Below are 12,268 nucleotides of genomic sequence, written 5' to 3' on the forward strand. Positions count from 1 at the left end.
TACGGAGTATGAGAGTTTACCTGCATACCTATGCCCAGAGACAAATCTCCTACTTCAGTTCTCAGTTAGTTAGTACCCGTTATAATATTGAAATTATTATTATCTTATTTATTATTTTTTTACTCGTCTTTCAATTGCATTAATTAATTAATACTCTATTTCACATCTAATTTCTGTGGGAATATAGTACAGTAACCGACAATATTTTTTTATGAAAAGCTTACTTATATAATTACTTTTACCAAAACAAGAGTGTTTCATAACCTAAAGTAAATCAATAATGCTAACGCACTACTTCTATCTAAGGAGTAATGCTACCCAGATTTACTATCGTAGGAGGATCTACTTATGTACGGTGTTCGCTATCTACATACAAATATCCTACCATCATTCCTAAATACTCTGTCCAATATATCTAAATTATTGGGGATTTTTTGACAATATGGTTAGGGTAGGTAGGGTTGCGAAAATGAGTGCCTTCTTGGAAAATTTGATATGACTATCTTCAGGTAGAGTTGCAATGGTTAATAGGATTTCCAAATTAGCCCTCGCAGTTGGACAGGTTTAAGGTAAAATCAAGGAAAATTGTCTTATTATCATTTAACACTATCATCATTGGACAGCGTTCGGGAAACTAAGCAAAGTCTTCTAGTCCAAAGTACCACGCTGCCTGAAGGCAAAAGTCTCTAATCAAGGTGTGTTACTGGTGATGACATATGGCAACATTAAGAGGTGGCTTCTGACTGTGGGCCGCCGGTCACTCAGCGAGCTATGGATAAGGCTATGCTCGGTGTTTCTGTACGCGTTCAAATCAGAAATTAAAGGATCCGTAGAAAAACGAAAGTTACAGATATAGCCCAGCGGATTAGCAAACTAAAGTGGGAGTGGGCAGGGCACATAGTTCGCAGAACTGACGGCAGATGGGGCAAAAAAATTTCTCGAGAGAAGTGATTTGATAAAGATCGCAGGAACACGCTGGATGCATATATTTAGCAGTGGACTTTGCTAATGATGATAATAATGATGATGACTATCATCAGCCTCATGAAGTCCTCTACTCAGCATAGACATCTCTTATTACCATTGCTCGATTGGTGTAATTATATATTCATTCAATAAAATATTTTTTTTTTCTAAATTATTTATATGATAATAGAATTAAAATTTAGGCGTTAATAAGTCTTAATTTATTATTCTTATCTGGAATATCTGGTAAATATCGCCGATAATGGTTATAAACGACTTTATTATCATCATGTAAGACGTGGCGCCCTTTTTAATGATAAAAAGTAATAAAGATCTGAATCATTTGTTTATTGATAAAATTACATGCTGTTTTTTATTTTAATGACGACATGACTTACTAAAGATATATGACTTGCACCACTGATGTAATTGTGGAGAAATATTAATGTTATTAATATTACATATATCGTATGCATTATTTCTTTACACTTAAAACTATTACAAAATTATTCCCAAATTATATTCCTAAATATTTTTATAAAACAGTAGAGTAAAGAAGTCAATAAAACACAATTTTAAATAAAAAATATATTAAAATAATTTATTAACAGCTATTTACAATTCGATGGAGAATTACAGAACACCTATCACACATAAGATAACAACTTAAAGGGCCATATTGGCGACTGCCGCGAATAGTATCACCATCGCAGAAAGGAAGCTTGTCGCTGCCGAATCTGGGACAGGTTCTGGTAGAACTGGGGTCACTGGCTCCGAAATGCTTGGTGGTGCTACAGTAGTAGTTGTAGTGGTGGTGGTAGGAGCAGTAGTTGACTGCTGGATTGCCTCGTTGCCATTAGTGAAGTAAGTGTTCATGTCAGATTGGACAGTTGCGGCCCAAGCGATACTCTGGCGAGATGATTCGGCTCCATTGTACACGGCTTGGTAACTGTTGCCGAGCTGCGTCTGAGTCTGGTTGGCCCACGCTTGGAACTGAATAAAAATGTAAATGTAAATTAAAAATTTCATAAAGTTATCCTGATTTGGATTTACTTTCGAAAAATGGAATTGCCAAATATTTTGTAATGATGGTAGGTCACTGTAAGATGTAAGGCTTCAGTAGTATCGTGTAAGTATAGATCTGTTCCTATTTGCATTATAATTTTAAATTCTTGCGGTGTTTACACCGTTTAGTGCATAATTATTACCATATGGATGGCCTGCACGTCACAGCATTCAATTGTTTACAAAACAATGTGATTAATAACCTTGATTAATAACGATTATGGCTATTGACATAAGCTTCAAAATCGATAATATGTAAAAAATGTCTTACGGCATTTATTTCAGCCTCGGTCCGCAATCTTGAAGAAACGTACGAGAGGGGAGTATTCGGAGTGCCAAAACTGGAAAACAAAACATTCTTATAATCTATACTAATATATAAAGTCGAAGAGTTTGTTTGTGCGTTTCCCAGAAACTACAAAACTTTTTATCTCGGTGGATAAAAGGTGTTTTGTAAAGTGGTATTTTTATCCCGCACAAACTTTATCACGCTGACAGAGCTTATATTCACTTGCAGAGCAAAGATACATAACAATAACAATACCAGCACTGTATTATATACTGCCAAAGAAAGGCATCCCCTGCTAGTAAAAGTGAGCGTTAGTCCATCACGCGGACCTAGTGCGGGTTAGCACACTGATCATAGCTTCGATATATTTATGGAGCATTCTAATGTATCTAGGTTACCGTTAATGCTAATAACTGATAATCAATACAAACGTAACTTCGAAAAGTCATTTTGATAACAATCGCTGCTAACAACATAGTACTTAAAATAACAAGAATTCAGAAAATACATACGCTTCGGTGACTCTAGCGAGGTTGTTCTGGATATATTGGAAGACGATTTGGGTGTTCCCTTCATTGCCGGAGACGGCTCCACTGAAGGCATTGGTGTAGTCTTGAGGACGAATGATGGTGTTGCTCGAAACGATGTTGTTGAGGAACCTGCAATATTGGATTAGGTCAAATGAAGTTCCAGAAAATTTCATGTATTTTCATTAGTTGGTGATAGTTGAAAATCAATAAGGGCTTTTTCAATCGATATTATTATGCATAAAATAAACTATGACTATATTGAATAGAGAAGTCAAACAACAAAAAATTGCATCATGATTTTACTGTTTGTCGATTATGTCGCTTACTAACAGATGAGCGCCTTGCGCGCCTAATCATACTTTTATATCAAAAAAATAAACGATAATAAAAAAATGAATATTTTTACCTGATTGTTGACAAATCATATGGTAAATTTGGTAACGGTTGTTAAATCAAAATTAACATGTTTTGAATTATATATATATTTTTGGCACATGGCTAGTGAATTTTCTTTATAGTTATGTTTTCAAGATGAGGATTCAATGAACAATTGTCAGCACGTGCAGATTACATTTAAAACATTAACGATTTTATCTTCTGGATATAAATACTGATCATACACGATACAAATAAGCCGATAAGAAGCAAATAACACTGTTTAAATGATTAATTGTGGACTAATTATTTCCTTGAATTTATTTAAAAAGTATGTGCGTGCGGTATGCGGTAATGCGGTAAAATAAAAACAGCTTTAATGTGTGTGTAAATGTGGTTTATGTGTATGTTAGTTTAGGCTAGGTTAGGCAGCTCGCTACGTCTGATTTTACACATTGTGTACGGTGGTCGCGATTCAGCCTGATACAAAATATACCACCACCACCTACCACCAGGATATATTTGCATCGCTTTAGTTATATTCTTCTATACCGTATAAATACTACGTGACAAAATATTTATGTATTTATTACACTTTATATACAAAGAATATGGAGGCGGACTTAATGCCGTAGGCATTTTCTACCAGTCAAACTTTAGTTGGAATGGAGACTAAAGAAGATAGGTGTATACAACGAGAGAATGTAGTGGAAATAACATGAAAAAAAATATAATATAAATATTTAAAACCAACGTAATATAAGTATAGATATTTATATACATGTCTACATACATACATAAATAATATTATACATATATGATACTAACTAAATTGAGGAAATTATTAGAGAAATATCTCAATGACTTACGAATTCAAAGAAGTTTGATGAGGAGTGCAACCCAGGATCCCGAGGATCAGCATCTTCTCTGTGTAGACGTTGTGGTTCAGGAACCGGTTGTACAAGAAGTCGTAGTCTGCGGTGGTGCCTTGGCGGAGAGCGTTGCAGTAGACCCAATTGCGGCTGTCTACTGGTACTCTATGAGAAAATGTGTTTGTTAGGGTCAAGTTTGTACTTATGATAATATACTATTACTAAGTATAGTATATTATCATAAGATGGATGGCTGGGGAGCTGGGCTGTCTGGATGAGGAGACTGGAGGACCAAGTAACGTGGCGCGCTCTAGAGGAGGCCTATGTTCAGCATTGGACAGTTGTAGGCTGATGAAAAAATGTACGCCATAAAAAATGGGTCCCTGTCGCCAATTGTCAAAATACTTACTCGACTGCGTTGTTGCGTAGAGCTTGGAACTGCGCGGTGGCAGCTGTACGACACGCGGCGACGTTGACATTACACATCAGTGGAGCCAGCTGGTACCTGAGGTACGACCTCATGAAGCTCTCATTCGCGACCGGGTAGTAGGTCAGCTCCGACATGACCCTTGATGCCCATTGGGCGATCGTTGTCTAAACAAAATTAATAAAATAAATGATTTAATTAAATGTCAGTTTGTCAAGATAAATACAAACAAAAACGGAAGGATAATTTATTTTGTATGCTTAAAATATCAATAAATTGGACCTGCACAAGAATCCGGTTTCGAAGATGCCAGTATAATTGTATCAACCGGCGAGGGATTACACAAAGAACTAGCAACTGATATACTCACATGAAGACGAGCCAATTCAGGGGTTCCGGCGAGACGATTTCTGATCCAGTTAAAACCAGTTACCGCGGCAACCCATGGGGTGTAGGCAGTCTCGTTCTCCAAGAACGAGAGTATGTTGAACGCTCTGTTGTAGGTCATGAGCCCGGAGCGAGCGAATTGGAAGACATCGTTCACAATCTATAAATAGAACAATATTATGATATACGAATTATAGTGTCAGAAAACATAATGAATTTTTGTGTATCAAACTAATATCAAAAAAATATATTTTATATTATTATGTATTTAATAAGAATTAAAAGCGTATGTACCTGGGCTCTGTTGTACTCGTGGATTTGAGTCCTCTGTGCGCCTCGAAGAGCCATAATAATGAGATCCCAAGTATAATCATCATAGTTCACGCGGTAGAAACCTGCACAATTCAATGCACATAGTATTTTCACTTTATATGATTTCTATTATGACTTCACATATTTTTATGGAAATCTTTTGTTAAGCTATTTCAAATCTATATTTCGTTATAAATATTTTAGTGAAAAGTTGCTAATATTATCAAGTTACAAAAACACAATACATTTTTATTAAAAATAAGAATCAAAACATAGTTGAAAATTTAATATTTACAACCAATTCCCATTGCTAATGACGGAAATTTATTAAGCGAAAACTCGTAAGTTAAATTGTCACTTAACGTTAAGAATTCTACATTACTATAAACAATTATAAGACATCCAGCATAAAGGAATAGGAAGATCATGCCTGATCCTCAAAAATCTCATCATGATATTTAAAGAGCTACCGATATAAACGAAACCCCACCTGTCTGTTGTTTGTTGAAAATAACCCATTCATCACCGACGGAACCGCGGTTGATAATCTGCACAGCCTTTGACAAGATGTGCGTGGGCTTGGTATTAGCGAAGTCGGGGTTGCTGGCGGTCGCGAAAGATATCGGCACGATGTAGTTAGTGTTAACATTAGAGTACCCGGTGTTAATGTTGAAGCGGCGCTGAAACAAACATAGTTCTGTAGATGGATTTTGTATCATCACTCTCTTCTTTTATCCCTGAAGGCAGATACGCAACTGGTGCACCCACTTCCCATCGTGTATCGTCCCATTACGTGATGGGGTGAGCCTATCGCCTTAACGGGCAAAAATTCTAGACCCCGGGATGGTAAAGAAAAACCCAATATTACTTTAACTGACCCAGGGATCAAGCTTGAGACCTCAACACTCCCACTGTATCTAATGCAACTACGCCATCAAGGCACTATCACATTCCATCAGTGAGTATGGTCGATCATGCCTAAATTACAACAGTGCAAAAAAAATGTGACAACCAAAATGGTAGACAAGTTTCTCGAAGAACAAGATAAATCAGCTAAACAAGGCACCAAAACTGTATACGAACTGACTGCATCACTAATAAACGTTTTGTATGACTGTAATAGTTTTACGGTGTTCTGTCATGCTACGTTGAATGATATTTGCCGTCGGAGGAAACGAGACCAAACATATAACTACGACAGACGTAAACAGCATTAGGGCCTTAGTATATGCAGCGAAAATATTTAATTCTCACCTGATAGACAGTCATTTGACCGGTTCGATGATTAACATCGACGTTAAGCACTGGATGACCACTTTGCTCTGTCCAACTTCTGTAGTATTCAATAAAATCGAAGTCTCTTCCGTACTCAGAAATGGCTCCGGTTGCGTTGGCAGCTCTCTCCAGAGATTGGAAGAGGTCGATCGGGGAAGCCATATTAAAGGCCCTAATATAAATAAGTAAGCAAACATTAAAAAATAAATAAAATAATCTTATGCGGAAATATGAGCTTGCAGAAAAGGCAAAGCTATTTTGTGTCATAGTGTCGATATTATGGATTATTTTCATGACTACAGTCAAATGGTCTGAATGGCTTAATAGGGATCAAACCAGAGTGGTTTTGTAAATATTGTAATGGTATGACCAATTTGTTATTTAAAGTTTTAATATTCCCATTTCCCAAAAATGAATGTATTAACATTCATATTTATATTAATAAAAAAGGAGTTTTGGTAATTAAACGTGTCGTTAATATCCTTCATCCTAATTGACTACAGTCAATACAATATTACAACAGAATCCCTAGAATATCTCACCTTTCGACCAAATAGTTCCTAAGTCCTTGTCTGTGAACATTAAAGCCGAGAAGGTGCTCAGTCATTCTAATGACAGCAGCGCCTTTGTTGTACGAGATGGTAGAAAACATCCCGCTGACTTGCGCTGGAGTGTTGATACCAGAGGTCGAGAGGGCGTGAGGGTTGTTGGCGGAATCACTAAGTAAGGAGGCGTGGACTTGCTCGGTGATGAAACGTACTCCTAAGCCCATGTCAGTTTCCACCTAAAAGGTTAACATACAAAATTATAATGTTCCATGATGTTATTTGTCCAATTACTTTAATGCAATGCTACAAATCACTAAGGCTGTGAAATTGTTTAATGGTCTTTAGAAATCATTTTGGATGAACTCGGCTTCTACTGATCACTTGGGGGGGGGTCTTCAGCTTCTTAAAACCATGATACTCTATAAAGGTCTGTTTAACGTACCCAATCAGTGAGGAAGTACTGGTAGTATCTAGCAAAGCCTTCGTTCAGCCAAACTACGTCCCACCATTCGCAAGTGACGAGGTTTCCGAACCACATGTGGGCGATCTCGTGAGATAGAATGTAAGCAATCAACTGTTTGTAATAACTGCTTGTGTGATTCGCATCGTACATCAGGTACGCTTCTCTGTGAATAAGAAATGCAAACTCATCACTTATAGACTAATTTAAGAAAATATTATTGTGTTTCTTTTAATATGGCTGGAGTAATATGAAACAACAAGTACGTATATTTTTTTTATTCAGGCATGACATAACTAATAGCAAGTACAATGCAGGAGAAACAATTATGGCCGCCAAATTTATGATGAACTTCCTTATTGAATGTACACTGGCTGAGCCCGATAATGATTATCCCCAATGAGCTCCGCTACGTCGATGCACATAGCGGTACAAAATTATCACAAACCCATCAGCAAAACTTAAAAGACTAAAACCCAAACTGACCTGTACGTAAGAAGACCCCAATTTTCCATAGCACCAGCTGAGAAGTCAGGGATGGAGGCTTGAGTCATCTTAAGGTTGGGGTCCATTGTATAGAAGTCCATGGCGGTGTGGTTACTCATCTCAGCGAGAAGCTGCTGACCAACATCGAAAGCATATTGACCTTGACCAGCGGAGATTGCACCAGGTCGGGCAATAACCTCATACATGACGACATTGTTTTGTTTTAATTCTAGCGAATCGTACTCCGCAACGATCAGAGCGATGAGGTAAGTTGACATGTAGGGCGTTGTGTGGTAGATATCATCCTGGAAGTTCCTGTGAAAAAAAGGAAATTCGCTACAAAGACCAAAACTTTTTGCTCTAATGTATATTTTCAGTTATATCAGAGATAAGAAATAATTATAATACCCAATAAAATATTGTGATTCTTTACCTACAAAGTGGTATTCAGAAGCAATATTACTTTTTCTATGCCATAGTGTGAGATAATGGCAAACCTATAATCAAACAAATTGCAATGCCACGAAACCCACGACTATATTCTGGCATTAAAATAAAAAAAATTCTTACACAGCCTATTCAAATAAAAAACAACCTTGTAACATACGATTCATATCCCAAATAGGAGTCCTCTACAAGGCGACATGAACTTATGGTATCTCTAAAAACTAATGTAAAACATGTATTAGAAATAATTATTTAAACATACGCGACACTAGAGACTCTGGTCTCCTTAATCCTGGTGCAGGACCAGCTTTTGAAGTTATTAGGTCGAGTGATGGTGATGTCGAAGTAGGCCTTGAAACTGGGCTCGTCGTAGCAAGGGAAAGCGTAGCGCGCAGCCGTTGATTGGAACTGGGTGGTGGCCATCCAACTGAAAAACAATTATTAGACTAAAAATTATAATTTTACACTTTAGGCGGATTCCTAGCAATCATAGCTTATGTACGTCTTTCGTTAGTTTAAAACGTCATGAGTTTAGGACCTTAAGGACTGGATAGACTACCCGGCTATAGAAGAACTAATTTTATCGTCGAATAAAAACGGTGGGGTTACGTAATGGGAGGTAGTTGCAATGCCATGTCTATGGGGCTATTTTCTTTTTATTTCATCTTTGCTCCTTCTCTTTCGAGTTTATAATTACCACCCTTCCTTAATTACATCATTATTGTTAATAATGTAAAACTAATGTTAAATATATTTTTGACACTTTATATCCTCGTATGTTAATTATCTGTACATTATTTTACAAAACATATTTATCAATTTTAACTTAGTATTGGTTACTATAATGTCACATAATACACAATTTCATAAATTAACCATACCTGACTGTTTCGCTGTTAGGGTTGTTCCTGTACCAACTCTCGTAAATACCATACATGTCAGTGCGCATAGCGGCACCAAAGTTGATGGTCAGGGTGTAGATAACAGGGGTCGAAGGATTGTAATTCAACGTGCCGCTAGTCAAGCGAACTCTCAGGAACTGGTACTGCTGATCCAAGCTGTAGGTCTGAGGAATGATGGCGGATCCTTGCTGCAAGACCACAGATTGGATTGTCACGTGGTCAGAATGGATGACAATTTCGTTGACGCCAGACTGTGTAGCGAAGAGCTGGATTGCCACATTACCGGTGTATGTCCTTCTGGACATATCTATGGTCCAATGAACGTTGTACCGCGAAGGTCTTGTGGTGGTAGGTAGACGATAGGCAGAATTACGCGTCACAGCTGATGACATCGCGACTTCTTGTTCGTCGATGTCTTCGAAAATCTCGCCTTTGAGTTTTTCATCACCGAAGATGGTGGACGCTGTCCGCATCACCGGCGGGTCGAAGGACGCGACGTTGGATAGAACGCATGCCAGCGCCAAAATTATAAATGTTGAGGTCGCCATCTAAAATGAATCCCAGACATTTAATTATGGAAATTATAGTGTTCTCACCGGCCAGTTCCAGAAATAAAAATTTATATATCTACTAATAATTAATCCCTCTCAGTAGCAGAGGAGGCCCGTGCCCGACAGTGGGACAGTATATAATACAGGGCTGATATTATTATATCTACTAACTACAATAATTACACTGGACGTGATGATGATGCTGTAAACCGAAAATGATTTAAATAAGATCGATCAATAAGACGTATCTATCTAAGAATTCTCCAGTAGAATTTCAAAGGTATGTTAAGTTTGCCAACCTAAATTAGTATTTGGAAGACGTTACGTCATTCATTGGATATGTGATGCCAACTAGACTCTCTACTGTATTGTTATTACTTAACAGTCAATAATCGTACTTTACTTATTCCTATCCTTTCTAATCTATTAACATACTAAATGTAAACATTTGCGAAGGTATTTAGATGTTAGAAGGAAACTCTAACATCGATAAACGAATTTTGAGAAAATTTGCCGTATTGAAAAACCATATTCTGAATACATGTATACTTTTACCCGGAAAATATACAGGACTTTTATCCCGGGATATTTATCAAGGCGGACGAACAAAGTCTAGATAAATAAATAGGTACAAATTCAATAATAAAATAATGAATGATAAAAGCCGTTCCTTTTAAAACGATTAATTTTATTGATTGATTACGATTCGTACATAAAATTACAGTAACACGCGCCAAAAACATTAAAGAACATAAAGCTGATAATGTTATCAATCGAAACTCGAATAAATTTTGATAATGTCCAAAGTCGGAGGATTAATTTTTATGAGCCGAATATCAGTTGCGATGGTACATGTTACCTACATTTCGATATTATCGCGTATTTTGATCATTACGTCATTATTTATGATCGATGAGGAGTAGCTTTTGAAAAATTTAAACGAAAAATTTAAGCTCTTTGAAATGGAGTGAAAATTAGTTTAAATTACCAATATTCACGTCATGATAATTTAACCTACTAATCATGCATAAATTTCAATTCATAAAACTCATGTTTGAAAAAGAAATATTAGAAATTTTTAAATGACCTTCCTGACGAGGTTATTCGTGAGAAATTTGAAAATTTAATCCATAAAAATAACAATATAAGTAGTAAATAGTGAACTCAACAATATATTTCGTAATACATAAATTCTATGTCTTCTTAGTTCTAGAACTTTTCGTAAATATGTGAATATTCCATAGTACTATATTATATTCCCCCTAATTCATAAACACATTATAGGACAGTCAAAAATTTGGCGAGCATTGTATATTTTATTCGTCGACTTTTTGATGTTATGTAATCCTCGATATAATTTATATATTATATTCCATATACATTAAGGTTATTAAAATGTTTCCTATTCATTAACTTTTTAATATTGGTCTTTCTAAAAAATTGTAAATCTGAAAACAGGTATGTTTTTTAGGAAGCAGTTGCCTGAACTAGCTATCACATATTTGTTAAATGGTAAAATAAATTTGTTACGGGTATGAAAGAATGATTAAGAATAATTAAGAATAATAAGAAGATTACATTACACTAAAAAAATATATTATGAACGATTTAATATAATACTTTCTCAACGTAAAAAAATTAGGAACAAGCATGCTTTTTTATAAATAAATTGTTATAAATTCTTCGCATAATCATAAGATCAAAATAATTATATCAGTATACTTAAACATGATATAAGTAATGTATCGTAGGTTTTTTTAGAAAATAAGCACCCTAATGGAAATAAAATACTCCAAAGTATTCATTTGAAGGGGATAATTTTCTTTAATACTAATTTATACACGAATTTACTATTCGGAAGTTATTCTCTCTTTACTAATTTCTAGGTATTTTTTTATTATTTTCAGGGCATAAAATCCTAGCAAATAAACAAATGACATAATTTTATATTTTAACATACTAGAAAAACATATTTTTAAAATTTAAAGCACATAGCGGTAAAGACTCTAATTATATTATTAATCCATTTTAATTTATAATTTCATTCCAATAGAATGTATATTCCAAAATTTGTTCTTACCTTGTAGTGTTCGGAGACGGCACCAACTTCGTGGGCACTGTACCCACGATTGGATTAAAACAAACATAGTATGAAAATATACACATTTTTCACTATCATTGTGACACATTATTACCCATATCTCGATAGTGTATTAGCGTAGTCTGCCTAACAATTATTATCATTACCTAATTTAAGATTTCAGTCCGAGCGTACTACCCATTGTACAATGTACATACGTGCCGTTACATAAATGACATTACAGATAAATAGACCAATTTATTTGATCATCATCAACCGCAGAAACACAGATAAAT

The 12,268-nt window shown here is 35.7% G+C and overlaps 1 protein-coding gene across 1 annotated transcript; it reads right to left on the reverse strand.

The window, feature by feature from the left end:
- Nucleotides 1–1,539: 1,539 nt before the first annotated feature.
- LOC115449138 (membrane alanyl aminopeptidase) lies at nucleotides 1,540–12,114 on the reverse strand. The gene is made up of 15 exons (XM_030176864.2): nucleotides 11,973–12,114; nucleotides 9,321–9,889; nucleotides 8,702–8,866; nucleotides 7,993–8,307; nucleotides 7,489–7,672; nucleotides 7,041–7,282; nucleotides 6,478–6,670; nucleotides 5,714–5,903; nucleotides 5,206–5,306; nucleotides 4,895–5,071; nucleotides 4,507–4,691; nucleotides 4,095–4,262; nucleotides 2,833–2,979; nucleotides 2,303–2,372; nucleotides 1,540–1,959 (listed from the first exon to the last, which is right to left on the reverse strand). The coding sequence occupies exons 2-15, from the start codon at nucleotides 9,887–9,889 to the stop codon at nucleotides 1,633–1,635; spliced, it is 3,033 nt and encodes a 1,010-aa protein (XP_030032724.2). The 5' UTR covers nucleotides 11,973–12,114; the 3' UTR covers nucleotides 1,540–1,632.
- Nucleotides 12,115–12,268: the final 154 nt, after the last annotated feature.

Source organism: Manduca sexta, chromosome 20 (genome assembly GCF_014839805.1).
Source record: "Manduca sexta isolate Smith_Timp_Sample1 chromosome 20, JHU_Msex_v1.0, whole genome shotgun sequence".
NCBI lineage: Eukaryota > Metazoa > Arthropoda > Insecta > Lepidoptera > Sphingidae > Manduca > Manduca sexta.